The 21286-nt window shown below is 48.8% G+C and overlaps 1 protein-coding gene across 3 annotated transcripts; it reads right to left on the bottom strand.

The window, feature by feature from the left end:
- Positions 1-7259: 7259 nt before the first annotated feature.
- NEK2 (NIMA related kinase 2) lies at positions 7260-20665 on the bottom strand. 3 transcript variants are annotated; one of them, XM_069768537.1, is made up of 9 exons: positions 20469-20665; positions 15023-15240; positions 14589-14829; positions 13821-13903; positions 11746-11872; positions 10193-10412; positions 9409-9463; positions 8921-8997; positions 7260-7796 (listed from the first exon to the last, which is right to left on the bottom strand). In XM_069768537.1, the coding sequence occupies exons 1-9, from the start codon at positions 20562-20564 to the stop codon at positions 7576-7578; spliced, it is 1338 nt and encodes a 445-aa protein (XP_069624638.1). In that variant the 5' UTR covers positions 20565-20665; the 3' UTR covers positions 7260-7575. The 3 variants fall into 3 exon arrangements, with proteins under 3 accessions (XP_069624638.1, XP_069624639.1, XP_069624640.1); XM_069768538.1 differs by lacking the exon at positions 8921-8997 and having other exon boundaries at positions 7434-7796; positions 10263-10412; XM_069768539.1 differs by lacking the exon at positions 8921-8997 and having other exon boundaries at positions 7613-7796.
- Between the last annotated feature and the right edge of the window lie 621 nt (positions 20666-21286).

Here is a 21286-nt window from a genome sequence, read left to right as displayed (position 1 = left end):
CTGGAGTTTCTCCAACCAGGATCCAAGAAGGGTTTAAAGCTTTACACGCTAAATTCTCCACAGTCAATGCCTGTCTGAAATGTTAATTTTCAGGTCATCACCTTATATGCACGTCCCTTTGTAGCTCCGATGCCGTGGGATCTAGCATTGATGCTGTGATTCTCGCAGGAGCCATCAGATCTGTCTATTAAATATCTGTCATTGAAGACAGTTTCTGGTAGCTGTTCCAACCACTAAACATCTGGGAGACATACAAGCTTTGTCGTCAAGGGAGCCTTAATTACGCATCTTCCCGCATCTTATTGCCCTCAGGCTTAAGCCAGAATTTTTTTCTAAGGTCAATTTGGCCTTCAGCATCAATCAGGAGGCGATTCTGCCCATCTTTTTCCCTAATCCAATAGGGGGACGAGCAACAACGTTTACATTTGTTAGATCTCTGGAGAATCCTCCTCCTTTTCCTTCAGAAGTCTCAAGTTTTCAGAAAGGATGAAAACGTGGAGTTTGGTGGTCCAAACCAAGGCAAAAAAAGTCAGTAAGGCTACATGGGCAACATGGATCAAAGGCCTAATTTGAAATACTTACCTACAAAATCACCAAAATCCACGGCTTCCTGTCAAGGCTCACTCCAGAGCTATCTCCGCTTTTTGGGCTAAGGTTGCACAAGTTCCACTAGAGGACATCTGTAGAGCAGCCACCTAGTCGTCTATGTCCACCTTTGTGGAGCATTACAGATTAGACAGCTCTGTTACAGAGGGTTCAGCCTTCGTGCTGCAGAAGGCACTTAGTTCCTGTTCACCATCCAAAAATTCTTTGTTTATTGCCTTACAAATCCCATTAGGTGCTGCTGTAGGACGTCTAGGCGTTTCCTTGCTCCCTTCATGGGACCGAGTACGGGAGTGGTCAGTTTGATGTCGTGAATTATTTAATTGCTTATTAATCCATCTTCTGTTCCAGCCAAGGGTAAAGTGTTAACCCATTATGTGCTACCTATGGACTCCACGAAATGAACATTTCAGGCGAGTAAATGTTAAGGTACCGTCACATTTAGCGACACTGCAGCGATCTAGACAACGATGCCGATCGCTGCAGCGTCGCTGTGTGGTCGCTGGAGAGCTGTCACACAGACAGCTCTCCAGCGACCAACGATGCCGAAGGCCCCGGGTAACCAGGGTAAGCATCGGGTTACTAAGCGCAGGGCCGCGCTTAGTAACCCGATATTTACCCTGATTACCAGTGTAAATGTAAAAAAAAAAAAACACTACATACTTACATTCCGGTGTCTGTCGCGTCCCCCGGCGTTCTGCTTCCCTGCACTGTGTAAGCGCCGGCTGTAAAGCGGTGACGTCACCGCTGTGCTCTGCTTTACGGCCGGCAGGCGTTGACACAGTGCAGGGAAGCAGAACGCCGGGGGACGCGACAGACACCGGAATGTAAGTATGTAGTGTTTGTTTTTTTTTACATTTACACTGGTAACCAGGGTAAATATCGGGTTACTAAGCGCGGCCCTGCGCTTAGTAACCCGATGTTTACCCTGGTTACCAGTGAAGACATCGCTGAATCGGCGTCACACACGCCGATTCAGCGATGTCTGCGGGAGATCCAGCGACGAAATAAAGTTCTGGCCGACCAGCGATGTCACAGCAGGATCCAGATCGCTGCTGCGTGTCAAACACAACGATATCGCTATCCAGGACGCTGCAACGTCACGGATCGCTAGCGATATCGTTGTTAAGTTGTTCAGTGTGAAGGTACCTTAAAGGTACCGTCACACATAACGATATCGTTAACGATATCGTTGCTTTTTGTGACATAGCAACGATATCGTTAACTAAATCGTTATGTGTGACAGCGACCAACGATCAGGCCCCTGCTGGGAGATCGTTGGTCGCTGGGGAAAGTCCAGGACTTTATTTCGTCGCTGGATCTCCCGCTGACATCGTGTGTGACGCCGATTCAGCGATGTCTTCACTGGTAACCAGGGTAAACATCGGGTTACTAAGCGCAGGGCCGCGCTTAGTAACCCGATGTTTACCCTGGTTACCGTTGTAAATGTAAAAAAACAAACACTACATACTTACATTCCGGTATCTGGTCACGTCCCTCGCCGTCAGCTTCCCGCACTGACTGGTGAGCGCCGGCCAGCCGTAAAGCACAGCACAGCGGTGACGTCACCGCTGTACTTTACGGCCGGCGCTCAGTCAGTGCGGGAAGCTGAAGGCGAGGGACCTGACCAGACACCGGAATGTGAGTATGTAGTGTTTGTTTGTTTTTTTACATTTACAACGGTAACCAGGGTAAACATCGGGTTACTAAGTGCGGCCCTGCGCTTAGTAACCCGATGTTTACCCTGGTTACCAGTGAAGACATCGCTGAATCAGCGTCACACACGCCGATTCAGCGATGTCAGCGGGAGATCCAGCGACGAAATAAAGTTTCAAATGATCTGCTATGACGTACGATTCTCAGCGGGGTCCCTGATCGCAGTAGCGTGTCAGACACAGCGAGATCGTAAGGATATCGCTGGAACGTCACGGATCGTGCCGTCCTAGCGATCAAAGTGCCACTGTGTGACGGTACCCTTAAGGTACCGTCACACTAGACGATATCGCTAGCGATCCGTGACGTTGCAGCGTCCTCGCTAGCGATATCGTCCAGTGTGACAGGCAGCAGCGATCAGGCCCCTGCTGTGCTGTCGCTGGTCGGGGAAGAAAGTCCAGAACTTTGTTTCGTCGCTGGACTCCCCGTAGACATCGCTGAATCGGCGTGTGTGACACCGATTCAGCGATGTCTTCGTTGGTAACCAGGGTAAACATCGGGTTACTAAGCGCAGGGCCGCGCTTAGTAACCCGATGTTTACCCTGGTTACTATCGTTAAAGTAAAAAAAACAACTGCTACATACTTACCTACCGCTGTCTGTCCTCGGCGCTCTGCTTCTCTGGTCTGGCTGTGAGCACAGCGGCAGGAAAGCAGAGCGGTGACGTCACCGCTCTGCTTTCTGGCTGCCCGGCGCTCACAGCCAGACCAGAGAAGCAGAGCGCCGAGGACAGACAGCGGTAGGTAAGTATGTAGCGTTTGTTTTTTTACTTTTAGGATGGTAACCAGGGTAAACATCGGGTTACTAAGCGCGGCCCTGCGCTTAGTAACCCGATGTTTACCCTGGTTACCGGGGACCTCGGGATCGTTGGTCGCTGGAGAGCGGTCTGTGTGACAGCTCTCCAGCGACCAAACAGCGACGCTGCAGCGATCCGGATCGTTGTCGGTATCGCTGCAGCGTCGCTAAGTGTGACGGTACCTTTAGACTTTATGAATGTTCTATCTAATCTTCAGTATCAGGCCTCCAACCTTCCATGGTGTGATCCAGGATTCACTGATCAATGTTCCATCAGGCACTAAAGATAAGCAGCTTGTCACCGTGACCTGGAAATGTCACCAGTCAGCATTGGAAAACAAGTCTACAATGGGATCATACAGTGCAAATAAAAGAGTAAAAACTGATAAAATGAAAGCACAAGCTGGAAATCTGAGACGCCATCCTTGAGAGATTCTAGTGGCACCTCCAGTTCATATGGGGTATGCCAAAGTTATGGCATTGGGCTGACCCGCAATGGAGACGTCTCTACGAGTCAAACGCAAACTTATTTAATTCACCCGTAATGGAATCCCTCTAAAATCCGCACTGGCTCAGTTATTGTCTCATTAGTTCAGAAGATAATCTACTTATTACACTGGCCATTCACTACAGTATGGGTACTTTCACACTGGCGTTTTTTTTTAATACGTCGCAATGCGTCGTTTAGGGGAAAAAAACGCATCCTCAAAGTTGTTTGCAGGATGCGTTTTTGCCCCATAGAGTAACATTACCGACGCATTGCGACGTATTAACACACGTCGTAACCGTCGTGCGACGGTTGCGCCGTGTTGTGGCGGACCGCCGGGAGCAAAAAACGATAAATGTAACGTTTTTTGCTCCAGACGGATCGCTTTTTCCGACCGCGCATGCGCGGCCGGAACTCCGCCCCCACCTCACAATGGGGCAGCGGATGCACCGGAGAATGCATCTGCTGCACCCGTTGTGCGGCACTAACAACACTAGCATCGGAATCTCGGCCCGACGCAATGCGACGGGCCGAATTCCGAAGCTAGTATGAAAGTAGCCCTAGCTGATGACCTGGTAAAGCTGAACTATGGAGCAGGGGTTTCCAACTCGACCGAATAAATGGCCACACATTAAAAAAAAAAAAATTGCCGCATTACTTGCAGGATGAGATGACATTTTCTATGATTTTTCTTTTTTATGTGACTTTTTATTCCATTTTTGTGTGTGTGTGTGTGTCAGTATAAGGAAAAACCTACATTTGTCATTTTTTTTTAATGTTCATTATATCTGGGTTATAACAGTTTTGTAGCTTTAGCTGTTCTGGATGCGGTGATACCATACGTGTACTTTTTTTTGTTTTTTCTTTAATATTTACATAAAACAGCATTTTTAGTGGTGAAATATTTTTTTTTTTTTTAATTCTAACTTTGTGAATTTTTACTTCTTTTTCACTTAGTCCTTTTACGGGACTAATCTAATATCCTGCTGATATTATATCTATCAGTGTAACAGACACTTTGCCTGATAAACCCCGTGTATTAGTTCTTGCAACTACCAGACTCACGAGGTGCAGATTGACTTAAAGAGGACGTCCCCTTCCCCGAAATACCCAACCAGATACGGCTGTCACTATTGATATGTATGGAAGGGATTACATGGCTGCAATCGGTGCAGATACTAATTGTGGTTTTTGCAGCATGGGGTCAGTTCTGATACCCGTTGATGATAGCGCTGGCTCTGCTGGTAAGCTGGCGCATCATTGCGCCCGTACATGTATGGCGGCTTGTGGGAAGTAATGTATTGCTGTGCCGTACATGTACGGCCAATATCAGGAGAAATCCTCCTCTCCACATTCACCTACAACCAGCAATCTAGCAGCACAGGAAAGAGTCGCCTCCGCTCCTAAAATAAGGAGTTCTCGTGTGATGTCATTAGGGGGCGCTGGCGTGCTTTCTTCTGGCCTTTCTGCTGTCCAGAGGATGTCTCAGGAGTTAGTGATGGGCGGACCGGTGGGAGTTCGGGTTCTGGTACCCCACCTTTATTTATTTCAAGACTCCTGCTATAGAGGATATCCCCATACACATTAGATGGTTGGTCGCAATCTGAGAAGTGAAGAGCTTTGACCATCAAGGGACAATGGCTCCCGTCAGGGGTGGAATATATCAGCCACCAAGTGAACAATCAGTTCTTGAAGTTGAAAAATTGGCAAGTGTAAGGATCCAAAATGGCAGGTCTTGGATGTTCCCTGTACGCAGTGGTGAGTATCTACTAGAAGCGGCACAAGTAAGGGCAGCAACGATAAATGTGGGAAGAAAGGACGAGGCCGTCCGCTCCAGGCCGGTACAAATGGCCGAAGACGTGGCTGATGTCTGTGATAGAAAAGCGTCAAAACGCACAGAACTTACGGTGGAAGCCCCCTGGATTAGACAAGGCTTTAAATGTTGTGGGGCACCAGTGCGCATAGATGGAAGAATTTCAGTACAGTGGGGAAAATAAGTATTCGATACGATGCCGATTTTGCAAGTTTTCCCACCTACAAAAAATGGAGATGTCTGTAATTGTTATCATTGGTACACTTCACCTGTGAGAGACCGAATCTAAAAAAAAAAAAAAAAAAAATGCAGAAAATCACATTGTAGGATTTTTCAATAATTAATTAGCATTTTATTGCGGTCTTCAGTGAGTACAAACTGTTAGTGCTCATAAAGTTCTACGTAGGGGAGGTTGAGCGAGAAGGATCCTGACTTTCTGCTGCAAGTTCTCCTCGAATGTCTGCTGCCTCGGCACATGGAAACCAGGACCCTGCCTGCAGTGTAACTTTTCCCTTCTTGTGGCTTTACAATCACCATCTACTTTTGAATTAAATTTAATTCTGCGGTCACGTTATGCAAATGGCTGAGGACTAGTCCGGCGGGGCGTGGATTTCCCATCTCACAAGCCTTGAAAATATGGGGCAGTACGCTGATGAAGGTTCTGATTTTGCACAAAATTCATCAACGCACGTGTGCCATTCTGAAGAATTTGGAGAAATAAAAAACTAAAAACACATGACTATACAAAAAAAAAAAAAAAACAAGATAGGTCAAAAAATATTCATAACCCATAAGATACTACAGAAAAAAATCCCACAGGTTCCCACTGCTTAGCAATGTAAAAACGATCGTGTTGCCCCTCTGGACTGTTTCTGGGGTCTTCAGCTCGCATCGTGATCCTTATATGATGCAAGGAATTATTATGGTTCTTCCTGCAGCCAAGGCTCAGAGATTAGCACTCATTCCCTCACTGACCCTGCACCACTGGCAGTAGTAGTCACCATGAAAGTAGATTAGATAGGAACATAATGACTTCATTAATTAAATGATCCCTGAGGTTTATGATCAGCGGCTCTTACTGATATCGGGGAAGTGACACGGTCTATAAATGTCACTGGCGCAGGAGTAATAAAATGTGGCCACTTAGTGCAGAAGAGCAGTGGTTAGGAAACCACATACTGGAAATTAAAGATATTATATTACTTATATATAATATCAGGGAAGACAGAGCCGTATGTAAGACCTGTGCCTAATAAGGGGCATCTGGATTGGGGAGTTTCTTATCAGTGAATTTTGAGCTCGGTCTCCACAAATGACCACGACTAGTTTATTTGGTGACGTTTGACCTGTAAGTGATTATAGGGGAGGCCTAATTATTAATGATGAGCTCACGTGCTGGGATAAGACCGCAGTAGAGGACGGTGCTAATCTTGTGACCGGTCACACGCTCAGGATCTTACCTGCAGCATAACCAGAACCTTGTGACGCCATAGACAGTACTGATCACCGACTAGGTAGTGCCGGCAATGACGGGCCAATCAGAATGCAGATTGCACTGACCGAAATGTATGAATTTTGCAGAGGTGGATGTATTACTGCAGTGCATGCTGTAACGACTGCCATGAGGCTTCTCTCTATGGACCTGTGCCAAACTAAGCTGCACCAGTGGAGAGATATTGGACAGGTGCCATGTAAAAAAAAATAAATAATAGATTAACCCTTTTCACTACAAGTCAATTTTGTACTTGTACAGTGAAAGGAGCAACACTGGCAACCACAGAGTCAACCCACAGCATAAAAGGGAACTACCCAAAAACCGTACATGTGTTGCGGACTTTTTAGAAGAATATCCAGAAAGCAACATTTATGGAATTACTACCAAATGTGGTAACCAACGAAGACATATGCATTACAATTTAAAAATAAAGACAAATATAAAAAAAAAAAAAATATTCTGTGTCAGCTACAGACAACTCACATCCAGACCATGTACTCGACGCCACACAAACTACAGTAACAACCGGCTACTGTATATATTAAATCTATAAAAATAAGTTAGGTAGTGCACAGGCTCATTGCATCTGTGCAGTTCAGAGGCAACAAGCCATCTGCTCAGGCTGGCAGCGACACCATCAGCACACGCCTAGCAGCTGGCGACGACAGCATCAGCGCATTCCCAGGAGCTGGCGGCTTTTCAGCTGAAAGTTCTTTTCCAGCTCACACAGAGCCTGCGCTCGCACGTTGGCCGCCTGCAGCCGCTGCTTCAGCTCCGTGCATTTTTCTTGGGTGTGTGGATGTTTGCTCCCAGTACGGTTCTCTTTACTTTCAGTACCAAAGCGGGCGATCTTTCTATGGCACATAGAAGACGATGGCTCCAAGGTAGGATCTGCGGAGGAGAAGAGGCAAAATATGAGCAAGTCTGCCATTGAGCATACACCGGTTCCAAAAACAAAACACTTCCATCTACACGTATTAGTAGGTTGGAGGGTTTTTTGGCGTTCATGTTCTATATAACTGCAGGGGAAAAAAAATAAAAAAAATCTCTAAAAAATCTGCAATTCCACCACTTTTAATGTACAAAGAGGGATGTACCTGTCCAAATACGACATCACACCCAGGCTCATTTCTGAGAAAGAGTAGGTCATGAGCAAGTTCCTGAGATATATCTATAATTTTTTTTGGTTTATAGCCAGAGCCTGTTAGTCGAAACTCTTCTCAGGGTTGGGGTAATGTATGGAGCCTAGATTAAAGTATGTTTTACATTGACCCTTGGAACACGTGTAGCGAATCAGTTCTATGCAGGTGGATTTTATAATAATCCTCTTCTAGGATTAGATTAGGAGTCTGGTCCCTTCTACCTGATCTGATGGTAAGAAATCAGCAGATATTTTTGCCCATTACTAGACATTGGGTGGTACCGCTCCCTAAAATCCATGAAGATTAGGTGTAAAGTGTGGCAGCTGCATTCTTCTACTCACATCATACGATCTGTAGAAGTCTAAGTTCACACTGCGTTGTGTGAACCCGTTCAATGGATTACATTACAAGCAATGGCGGCGTTAACGGACTACATTATGCCGCGGTGTAATGGCAAACGCATCGCTAGCGCACGCCCACATTGGGCATGCGCTAGCGATGTGCCGTCATTTGAGTGACGGACCTCAAATGCTGCTTGCAGCGTTCACAGTCCGTTCCTCGCTAGCGCAGATCGGGCATCTGCGCTAGCGGGATCGGCAAACGCGATCCCTTTTGGGACATTGCGTTAGCGCAGTCCGTTAGCATATGGGCTAAACGAACTGCCCTAACGCAATGTGAACGTAGCCTAATAGGCACAAGTGCCAAAAAGAACAAGCATGCTGCAAAAATAATTTATTAGTCATAAGACATGGCGAACCAGACAAGGCTCAAGTCCTAATATGAAGGATTAAAAATAGAAAAAGAAGGCCACTACACTGGATTGTTCTGCCGATCAATAAAACGTTTCTAAAGGCTTCCGGTTGGCTTTCATACCTAGCCCTCCTTCCAGATCAGCACCATAAAACCGTTGCTCCCTGAGGGGATTGAAGTTCTTCATCAAGTTCTCTGCCCTGAAAAAAAAAAAAAGAGGAAAAGAAGCAGCAGGTGAAGATCTGCCGGCGGCCGTCCGTGCGTGCACAATATACCGGATGAGCTTTGGTTAGGTTCAGTTTCTAAACATCTATGTAATTCGGCCACCCCCTATGGTCGGACACAGGAAGACCTCTAGGGTGACAAACACAGAGGCAGAAGTACGGCTTCTGCGACGGTCCCTCTGAATCTGGCAGGCATCATTATAGGTCAATTCAGCCGTGAGCCCCATTAGGACGAGGGCTGGATACAGAACACCACGATATTGGCACTGCGGTATATGTCGGCGCTATGTTGAAAAACGTACTCTCAAAATATATATGAAACCTTTTCTTGTACTTCTGTTTAAAGGGCTTTCAAGCGAGCCGCCTTCTGATCATCTATGGACTTACCGTGATAGCTTATCTTCTGCGAGTCTCTCTCGGACACACAGTTCTCTTTCTCGTTCTGGAAAAATAGGACACCGCTATAGATATAATGAATTCATAGCATATGATCGAACCGCTACATACTAGAATAGGCAGAGACCACCAGATCCTTATCCCCCACCACACATACCCCAGTTATCCATTACATTGTGCCTAGTGTTATGGGTGTTGTATAAAATGTTAATATGTGGTTCCATTTTCATGCCATGACTAAGACCTGATGGTCGAAACGCGTCAGCATTGACCACCTGGGACCTCCATCTCTTTTTTGCAAATGTTTGCATTTTAAAGTGTTTCCAATAAATTGACTTTTTAGAAGATCCATGCTGGAGATTATTTTTTTCTTTTTCATTGCTGGCTCTGGACTACGCCCTTGACCAAGGCGGCTCCGTGCATGGACATCATTGCACTGTTGAGGGATTGGTGAGCTGACTTATTTTCTTCCCATTTTTTCCTTTTTCCCTATTTTTGTAGTGTTATGGGTGTGAACATTTGGGGAAAGAATCCAGTATACGGCTCTGTGTAGGTGTCAGTTATACTAATAAACACTGGCTGTATTGAGCGTTACCACAAGTCTTACCCCATCAGTTACATGTCAGGTCACTGGTGGGTCTACTGCAGACCCCTACTGATCACAACCATGGTCCCAGAGTTCCTGTACCATGACATTTCAGAGTGGATTTATATCGCAGTCACAGTGTGTGTGAACATCGGCATTATCAACTAGCAAATATCAGAGCCCGCTTACGCTCTAGCCGTTCTTCTCGCTCCTTTAGCGCCTTCTCTCGGGCCAGCAGCTGCTGTTCCTTTAACCGTACCTCACCAGGGACAGGATCCGGCTGGGGAAGCAGTTCTTGCTCCGCAGATCGACGAACGCGTTTCTCAGATATTCTGTTTTGTTCTTCGGCAATCCACTCTGCAAGCAGTGAATGCTGCAATATCTCCTCAATGGAAGGTCTCAAGTAATCCTAGAAAAAAAAAAAACAATCAATTCACAGCTGCAAGGCGAGCCTGGTGGGCAGCCTATAACAGCCCATCAAGGGGCCCACGTTACATTTAGGGTCACTGCTACATGATACCCAGTAATGACATAGTTCAGCCACAACCTTCCAGATTGTACTCTAGCCACCACTGATATTTCTGGGACCCCCACTGATCCTAAGAATGAAGGGGGTCAACCTCATATGTGGAACTCCCTGGCCACCCGGCTGTGCCAAAAACGGCAGTCAGACCAATTCAGCTAAGGATTATTCTCATGTTGTCTCTTGAGCTGCTCAGAGCTCTGCAGTCTCCTCACTTCCAGGTTTCAGGTGGGGCGGGATCTTTTTGATAGACCGTTCTGGTGAGAAGTAGAACTATAAAGCTCAGCACAAGTTCTGCTGTAAAACATTCAGCTGATATAGACCCAACAGACCACTGTATTTCCACAGATATAACAGAGCATTCAACTAAATACATGGTTCAGCCATGATTAGGGGACCTGATCGTGGTGGGGGCAACTTGTCAGGAGGCAAGAGTATTGTCTGAGCAGGCAACTACAGCACAAAAGTGGCTGGGATGTCAAGCGATAACCCCCAATTAAACTTCTGCACGCTTTCAGACAGGGTCCATGGAAACTAGCTGTACGCTATGAAAGATAAAAGCGATCATTGCAGGAAAATGACAGCAGACAGAAAAAGCAAGTCAGTTGCAAACTTGCTTATTTTCCTGCTGGTTAAAGCAATTTCAGAATAGGAAAATAGCTCTTTAAAGGCACAGTTATAAAACACACTGTGCATTACTCACCATCCCCCGGTCTGGCACAGAGTCTATGCTGCAGCGCTGATATCAATGTCAGCCAATCAGTGAGCTCCGCAGCCATGTCCATGTAGATGGGATGCCCTGCTCAGAACCGCTGTGCTGTTGAGGAGACATCTGCTCTATATCGGACAATGGGAGCAGCAGCACCGACGACTGAGTGGTGGACCCGAAGCAAGTAAACCATTTATACATGGACAGCGCTCGGGCCGACAAACGTTCATGTGAACGTACCCCTAGAGAACGGAAAACCCCCTTTACATAACAAGGCAGCAGGTTGCATGTTCTTGCTTAAGGTTACATAGATTCAGTGGAACATGGAAGCTCGGGCAATCCCTGTGTTGTGGCTGTTGAACAGCAGTGACATGCAGCCGCAGAGACTCGGACATATTATTTGAGCACGGCAAAGTCACTGTTATCACCGAGCATGCTCAGATAATGACTAGTGATGAGCGACCGCCTTATTTCATTACAACTGTACATGAATATACACAATAACTATACCTTGAGATTTAGCATTTTTGTGAGGGTTTGGTTCAGTTCTTCCGAATATCGATAAGGAATTCTCCGAAATTTCCCTATTTTTATTTTTTCTGCCAACTCTTTTTGGTTAAAAGCAGTGAATGGCGGCCTTAAGAAAAAAAAAAAACAAAAAAAAAATTCTGTATAGAGATCATACAATTATAGTGGTCTCCTGAAGACCAACGAGGACATTATAGGCTTTATAGTTCCTCCACCCCAAACAGTGAAAGTGCCCCCTTTGCTGATCACAGTGGCGACTTTCCTAGGCAGAGATGCCTTTCAGCCAATATATCAGAGTATTCCTTTTCCAGCTAAATGGTGACATTCTCTGGACATTATATATACAGGTCCTTCTCAAAAAATTAGCATATAGTGTTAAATTTCATTATTTACCATAATGTAATGATTACAATTAAACTTTCATATATTATAGATTCATTATCCACCAACTGAAATTTGTCAGGTCTTTTATTGTTTTAATACTGATGATTTTGGCATACAACTCCTGATAACCCAAAAAACCTGTCTCAATAAATTAGCATATTTCACCCATCCAATCAAATAAAAGTGTTTTTTAATAACAAACAAAAAAACCAACAAATAATAATGTTCAGTTATGCACTCAATACTTGGTCGGGAATCCTTTGGCAGAAATGACTGCTTCAATGCGGCGTGGCATGGAGGCAATCAGCCTGTGACACTGCTGAGATGTTATGGAGGCCCAGGATGCTTCAATAGCGGCCTTAAGCTCATCCAGAGTGTTGGGTCTTGCATCTCTCAACTTTCTCTTCACAATATCCCACAGATTCTCTATGGGGTTCAGGTCAGGAGAGTTGGCAGGCCAATTGAGCACAGTAATACCATGGTCAGTAAACCATTTACCAGTGGTTTTGGCACTGTGAGCAGGTGCCAGGTCGTGCTGAAAAATGAAATCTTCATCTCCATAAAGCATTTCAGCCGATGGAAGCATGAAGTGCTCCAAAATCTCCTGATAGCTAGCTGCATTGACCCTGCCCTTGATGAAACACAGTGGACCAACACCAGCAGCTGACATGGCACCCCACACCATCACTGACTGTGGGTACTTGACACTGGACTTCAGGCATTTTGGCATTTCCTTCTCCCCAGTCTTCCTCCAGACTCTGGCACCTTGATTTCCGAATGACATGCAAAATTTGCTTTCATCAGAAAAAAGTACTTGGGACCACTTAGCAACAGTCCAGTGCTGCTTCTCTGTAGCCCAGGTCAGGCGCCTCTGCCGCTGTTTATGGTTTAAAAGTGGCTTTACCTGGGGAATGCGGCACCTGTAGCCCATTTCCTGCACACGCCTGTGCACGGTGGCTCTGGATGTTTCCACACCAGACTCAGTCCACTGCTTCCTCAGGTTCCCCAAGGTCTGGAATCGGTCCTTCTCCACAATCTTCCTCAGGGTCCGGTCTCCTCTTCTCGTTGTACAGCGTTTTCTGCCACATTGTTTCCTTCCAACAGACTTACCATTGAGGTGCCTTGATACAGCACTCTGGGAACAGCCTATTTGTTGAGAAATTTCTTTCTGGGTCTTACCCTCTTGCTTGAGGGTGTCAATGATGGCCTTCTTGACATCTGTCAGGTCGCTAGTCTTACCCATGATGGGGGTTTTGAGTAATGAACCAGGCAGGGAGTTTATAAAAGCCTCAGGTATCTTTTGCATGTGTTTAGAGTTAATTAGTTGATTCAGAAGATTAGGGTAATAGGTCGTTTAGAGAACCTTTTCTTGATATGCTAATTTATTGAGACAGGTTTTTTGGGTTATCAGGAGTTGTATGCCAAAATCATCAGTATTAAAACAATAAAAGACCTGACAAATTTCAGTTGGTGGATAATGAATCTATAATATATGAAAGTTTAATTGTAATCATTACATTATGGTAAATAATGAAATTTAACACTATATGCTAATTTTTTGAGAAGGACCTGTATATATGTATATGTATATATATATATATATATATATATATATATATATATATATATATATGTATATTATATTCTCCACTTAAAGAGAAGGCGATACTTACGACAGGGCGCACAGTTCATACAGCAGACAGCCCAGGGACCAGATATCAGACTTCTCATTGTAGGACATTCTGTTCATCTGCTCCTAGATGACACAAGGTCGAGGAACCCAAGTCAATGCCGGCACCAAGAAATGGCTCCTACTGCTCATTTAGAATAAGGAGAGTGGGAAACTGATTAAAAGAGCAGGAATTGGAGAGTTTGTTGTACTATGACCAGAATTAGAGGGCCTTTCCAGCCCAACTATACTCATCTCTCATCCTATACTCATCTCTCATCCCAAGATTAGCCCAAAATCAGATTATGGGGGGTCCGACAGCCACAACCTCTAGTACTGAACGGGACCGGACAGCTCTGTACAGTGTAGTGGCTTTTTCTGGATTCTGCAGCTCAGTGCTCGCTTACTTTAGTAGCAACCAAGCTGCAGTAATGGCCACGACCCACTATGTGGCACTGTCCATCAGCTGATCGTGCGGGTGCCTAGTGTGAACCCCCTAATCTGATATGGACTACTTTAGGAAAAAAATAAAAAATTGCAAAATTCACCCCACGGATGTGACCTCCCATGGCAAAATCTGCACAGAAAGATTTAAAAATCCATAAGTTAAAGCTTCCGAATGGACGTTCCCAGCACCGGAGATCTGCAGGATATCAACCAGCCGTGTATTGGATTCTGCTGCCGAGATCATGGACGTGCGGCTATCTCACCAGACAATCGCTCGACTGTCAATGACGAGCATGCATCTGACGTAAGCGTTCCCGATACTCACAGGGGACATGTAATATGGAGTGCCAACAAACGTTTTGGCAAAACTGGTATCATGGTGCAATATCCTGGCCAAGCCAAAGTCACCAAGTTTGACGTTCTTCTTGGCATCGAGGAATATGTTGGCAGGTTTCAGGTCCCTGTGGAGAACGGTATGGCCGCCATCGCTCCGTTTGTGGCAGTCTTTTAGGGCCAAAGCAACCTGGGCGAACACCCGGACTATGAAGTCTTCTTCCAAGTATTGCCTGAGGGGAGCAATGAAGGCAAGAAGGTGAGATGGAGAAAGGGAGGACAAAGCAGGGCAGAGCGGGCCGAGCACATCCAGTCAAAGAATCCCCTCCCGATCTACCTGTATAACCCGCTGCCAGCAGAGCAGACGTCTGCTCCCGTTACCGTATAGGATCTACCTCCCGCCCATAGTGCGGAGACGGCACCTACCTCTCCTTGGTGCACTTGGCGATCAGGCTGGCCAGGTCTCCCCCCTCGCAGTACTCCATCACGATGTACAGCGTCGTGCTGCTGCGCTCGATTATACGGTCGTAGTAGCGCACAATGTTGGGGTGTTTCAGTTCCCGTAACAAGTTCACTTCGGACACCAGCATCTGCTTCTCGGACTCGCTCATGGCGCCGTAGTCCAGCTCCTTCCACACAAGCACCTGCAGGACGGACGCCGATTACTATTGTTATACAGTGGGCACGGAAAGGATTCACACCCCCTTCACATTTCACTCGCTTTCATTGCAGCCATTTGGTAAATTCAAAAAAGTTCATATTTTTCACATTAATGTACATTCTGCACCCCATCTTAACTGAAAAAAAAAAAACACAAAACAGAAATGTGCAAATTTATTAAAAAAGAAAAACTGAAATATCACATGGTTTTAAGTATTCAGACCCTCTGGAGAGACCTGAAAATGGCGTTCACCATCCAACCTGACGGAACTGGAGAGGATCTGCCAGGAAGAATGGCCGAGGATCCCCAAATCCAGGGGTGAAAAACTTGTTGCATCATTCCCAAGAAGACTCCTGGCTGTACTAGCTCAAAAGGGGCTTCTACTCAATATTGAGCAAAGGGTCTGGAGACTTTCCGTACCCACTGTGTGTGGCTCCAGGGCCGGTACTGGTCACATTATTACACCAGGAACCGCGTTAGCAGCAATGAATGAAGCCGGCCCCGATCGCTGCCATTTAACCGTTTAGATACCACTATCAGATGGATTTTACTGATGGCACAAAAATGAAAAACCTGCTAGTCTGAAAGGGGTTAAGTGAGAACAGCCACCAGGTGCATTGCTATCGGTAACTAAGCCCTGCCTGGTGGGTCAGCCTCCAGCACTGACCGTACAGGAGCAGTCACTCAGGATGTGCAGGTGGTCAGACAGTGCTCTAGCGCCCCCTGGTGTCTCCACCTCCAGCGCTGACTGTACAGGAGCAGTCACTCAGGATGTGCAGGTGGTCAGACACTGCTCTAGCGCACCCTGGTGTCTCCACCTCCAGCGCTGACTGTACGGGAGCAGTCACACAGGATGTGCAGGTGGTCAGACACTGCTCTAGCACCCCCTGGTGTCTCAGCCTCCAGCACTGACTGTACAGGAGCAGTCACACAGGATGTGCAGGTGGTCAGACACTGCTCTAGCGCCCCCTGGTGTCTCAGCCTCCAGCACTGACTGTACAGGTGCAGTCACTCAGGATGTGCAGGTTATCAGACACTGCTCTAGCGCCCCCTGGTGTCTCCAGCACTGACTGTACAGGAGCAGTCACACAGGATGTACAGGTGGTCAGACACTGCTCTAGCGCCCCCTGGTGTCTCCACCTCCAGCGCTGACTGTACAGGAGCAGTCACTCAGGATGTGCAGGTGGTCAGACACTGCTCTAGCGCTCCCTGGTGTCTCAGCCTCCAGCACTGACTGTACAGGAGCAGTCACTCAGGATGTGCAGGTGGTCAGACACTGCTCTAGCGCCCCCTGGTGTCTCAGCCTCCAGCACTGACTGTACAGGAGCAGTCACTCAGGATGTGCAGGTGGTCAGACACTGCTCTAGCGCCCCCTGGTGTCTCCACCTCCAGCACTGACTGTACAGGAGCAGTCACTCAGGATGTGCAGGTGGTCAGACACTGCTCTAGCGCCCCCTGGTGTCTCCAGCACTGACTGTACAGGAGCAGTCACACAGGATGTGCAGGTGGTCAGACACTGCTCTAGCGCCCCCTGGTGTCTCCACCTCCAGCACTGACTGTACAGGAGCAGTCACACAGGATGTGCAGGTGGTCAGACACTGCTCTAGCGCCCCCTGGTGTCTCAGCCTCCAGCACTGACTGTACAGGAGCAGTCACACAGGATGTGCAGGTGGTCAGACACTGCTCTAGCGCCCCCTGGTGTCTCCAGCACTGACTGTACAGGAGCAGTCACACAGGATGTGCAGGTGGTCACACTGCTCTAGCGCCCCCTGGTGTCTCAGCCTCCAGCACTGACTGTACAGGAGCAGTCACTCAGGATGTGCAGGTGGTCAGACACTGCTCTAGCGCCCCCTGGTGTCTCCAGCACTGACTGTACAGGAGCAGTCACACAGGATGTACAGGTGGTCAGACACTGCTCTAGCGCCCCCTGGTGTCTCAGCCTCCAGCACTGACTGTACAGGAGCAGTCACTCAGGATGTGCAGGTGGTCACACTGCTCTAGCGCCCCCTGGTGTCTCAGCCTCCAGCACTGACTGTACAGGAGCAGTCACACAGGATGTGCAGGTGGTCAGACACTGCTCTAGCGCCCCCTGGTGTCTCCACCTCCAGCACTGACTGTACAAGAGCAGTCACTCAGGATGTGCAGGTTATCAGACACTGCTCTAGCGCCCCCTGGTGTCTCAGCCTCCAGCACTGACTGTACAGGAGCAGTCACTCAGGATGTGTAGGTGGTCACACTGCTCTAGCGCCCCCTGGTGTCTCCACCTCCAGCACTGACTGTACAGGAGCAGTCACTCAGGATGTGCAGGTGGTCAGACACTGCTCTAGCGCCCCCTGGTGTCTCCAGCACTGACTGTACAGGAGCAGTCACTCAGGATGTACAGGTGATCAGACACTGCTCTAGCGCCCCCTGGTGTCTCAGCCCCCAGCACTGACTGTACAGGAGCAGTCACACAGGATGTGCAGGTGGTCAGACACTGCTCTAGCGCCCCCTAGTGTCTCCAGCACTGACTGTACAGGAGCAGTCACTCAGGATGTACAGGTGGTCAGACACTGCTCTAGCGCCCCCTGGTGTCTCAGCCCCCAGCACTGACTGTACAGGAGCAGTCACACAGGATGTGCAGGTGGTCAGACACTGCTCTAGCGCCCCCTAGTGTCTCAGCCTCCAGCACTGACTGTACAGGAGCAGTCACACAGGATGTGCAGGTGGTCAGACACTGCTCTAGCGCCCCCTAGTGTCTCCAGCACTGACTGTACAGGAGCAGTCACTCAGGATGTGCAGGTTATCAGCCGCCGCTCTAGCGCCCCCTGGTGTCTCCACCTCCAGCACTGACTGTACAGGAGCAGTCACTCAGGATGTGTAGGTGGTCACACTGCTCTAGCGCCCCCTGGTGTCTCCACCTCCAGCACTGACTGTACAGGAGCAGTCACACAGGATGTGCAGGTGGTCAGACACCGCTCTAGCGCCCCCTGGTGTCTCAGCCTCCAGCACTGACTGTACAGGAGCAGTCACACAGGATGTGCAGGTGGTCAGACACTGCTCTAGCGCCCCCTGGTGTCTCCAGCACTGACTGTACAGGAGCAGTCACACAGGATGTACAGGTGGTCAGACACTGCTCTAGCGCCCGCTGGTGTCTCAGCCTCCAGCACTGACTGTACAGGAGCAGTCACACAGGATGTGCAGGTGGTCAGACACTGCTCTAGCGCCCCCTGGTGTCTCCAGCACTGACTGTACAGGAGCAGTCACTCAGGATGTACAGGTGATCAGACACTGCTCTAGCGCCCCCTGGTGTCTCAGCCTCCAGCACTGACTGTACAGGAGCAGTCACACAGGATGTACAGGTGGTCAGACACTGCTCTAGCGCCCCCTGGTGTCTCAGCCCCCAGCACTGACTGTACAGGAGCAGTCACACAGGATGTGCAGGTGGTCAGACACTGCTCTAGCGCCCCCTGGTGTCTCCAGCACTGACTGTACAGGAGCAGTCACTCAGGATGTACAGGTGATCAGACACTGCTCTAGCGCCCCCTGGTGTCTCAGCCTCCAGCACTGACTGTACAGGAGCAGTCACTCAGGATGTGCAGGTGGTCAGACACTGCTCTAGCGCCCCCTGGTGTCTCAGCCTCCAGCACTGACTGTACAGGAGCAGTCACACAGGATGTGCAGGTGGTCAGACACTGCTCTAGCGCCCCCTGGTGTCTCAGCCTCCAGCACTGACTGTACAGGAGCAGTCACACAGGATGTGCAGGTGGTCAGACACTGCTCTAGCGCCCCCTGGTGTCTCCAGCACTGACTGTACAGGAGCAGTCACACAGGATGTGCAGGTGGTCAGACACTGCTCTAGCGCCCCCTGGTGTCTCCAGCACTGACTGTACAGGAGCAGTCACACAGGATGTACAGGTGATCAGACACTGCTCTAGCGCCCCCTGGTGTCTCCACCTCCAGCGCTGACTGTACAGGAGCAGTCACACAGGATGTGCAGGTGGTCAGACACCGCTCTAGCGCCCCCTGGTGTCTCAGCCTCCAGCACTGACTGTACAGGAGCAGTCACTCAGGATGTGTAGGTGGTCACACTGCTCTAGCGCCCCCTGGTGTCTCCAGCACTGACTGTACAGGAGCAGTCACTCAGGATGTGCAGGTGGTCAGACACTGCTCTAGCGCCCCCTGGTGTCTCAGCCTCCAGCACTGACTGTACAGGAGCAGTCACTCAGGATGTGCAGGTGATCAGACACTGCTCTAGCGCCCCCTGGTGTCTCCAGCACTGACTGTACAGGAGCAGTCACACAGGATGTGCAGGTGGTCAGACACTGCTCTAGCGCCCCCTAGTGTCTCCAGCACTGACTGTACAGGAGCAGTCACTCAGGATGTGCAGGTGGTCAGACACTGCTCTAGCGCCCCCTGGTGTCTCCAGCACTGACTGTACAGGAGCAGTCACACAGGATGTACAGGTGATCAGACACTGCTCTAGCGCCCCCTGGTGTCTCCGCCCCCAGCACTGACTGTACAGGAGCAGTCACACAGGATGTGCAGGTGGTCAGACACTGCTCTAGCGCACCCTGGTGTCTCCGCCCCCAGCACTGACTGTACAGGAGCAGTCACTCAGGATGTGCAGGTGGTCACAATGCTCTAGCGCCCCCTGGTGTCTCCAGCACTGACTGTACAGGAGCAGTCACTCAGGATGTGCAGGTGGTCACAATGCTCTAGCGCCCCCTGGTGTCTCCAGCACTGACTGTACAGGAGCAGCCACTCAGGATGTGCAGGTGGTCACAATGCTCTAGCGCCCCCTGGTGTCTCCAGCACTGACTGTACAGGAGCAGTCACTCAGGATGTGCAGGTGGTCAGACACTGCTCTAGCGCCCCCTGGTGTCTCCAGCACTGACTGTACAGGAGCAGTCACACAGGATGTGCAGGTGGTCAGACACTGCTCTAGCGCCCCCTGGTGTCTCCGCCCCCAGCACTGACTGTACAGGAGCAGCCACTCAGGATGTGCAGGTGGTCACAATGCTCTAGCGCCCCCTGGTGTCTCCAGCACTGACTGTACAGGAGCAGTCACTCAGGATGTACAGGTGGTCACACTGCTCTAGCGCCCCCTGGTGTCTCCAGCACTGACTGTACAGGAGCAGCCACTCAGGATGTGCAGGTGTTCAGCCGCCGCTCCAGCGCCCCCTGGTGTCAGCACCCTGCCTAGCACCGTGGCCGCAGCCCTCGCTCTACCTTGCCGTCGGCTTTCCTGCGGATCTTCTGACACTTCCCGTAGGAGCCGGAGCCTATGGTGTACAGCACCTCGTAGTCCTCCACCCTGGACGGCATGCTGGTGTCAGCCCCGCCGCACGGTCACCGCTCAGGAGCCGGTCTGTCTGACGCAGCCAAATCCCCACACACAACACACTAGAAACGGTTTAAACGTCGTGCCTTCCCACTGTCCTGCGCGCTCATTGGTTATAGACTTAAGCTAATTGTCTGCTGATTGGCTAACGGCTCTTGACATCTCACTTGCTGATTGGTCGCTGCATTAAACACAGAATTGACACCGCCCAGGTTCAGTTACAAGAAATGGGCGGGGTCTATAGGGCTGGTTGCCTAGAGACAGACGCGGCGCCAATCTAGAGCGGGCGCTTGTTGGGGGGGGGGGGGGAGAAAGAAAGGCTTAGGTCACGTGACAACGGGAGCTCCGCTGTACCGTCACAGCGCCACCTGCAGCTCAGCACGAGTACAGCGGGCTGGAAAACTAAGGCGAGAATCAATCGGTCCTCAGCAGAATTGGGCGATTTTTCGTTTTTTATTTTTTCCTCCTAGAGCCAGCACTTGGTTTTTTTCTAGGACAAGTTGCAGTTTTGAATTACATCATTCACTTTACCATATAAAAAAAAAAAAGAAAAGCAGGAAAAATTTCCAAATGAGTGAAAAAATAAATGACATTTTTTCAATTTCTTTTTTAACTCGTGATTCTTGTCAGTGCGATTATGGTGATACCAAATATAGACAAATAGAAATAATGTCTTATCGCTCCTTCCCTGTACTAGGCCTCTCCT

This window comes from Ranitomeya imitator, chromosome 5, assembly GCF_032444005.1.
Source record: "Ranitomeya imitator isolate aRanImi1 chromosome 5, aRanImi1.pri, whole genome shotgun sequence".
Taxonomy (NCBI): domain Eukaryota; kingdom Metazoa; phylum Chordata; class Amphibia; order Anura; family Dendrobatidae; genus Ranitomeya; species Ranitomeya imitator.
This window is presented reverse-complemented; position numbering and strand designations above follow the sequence as displayed.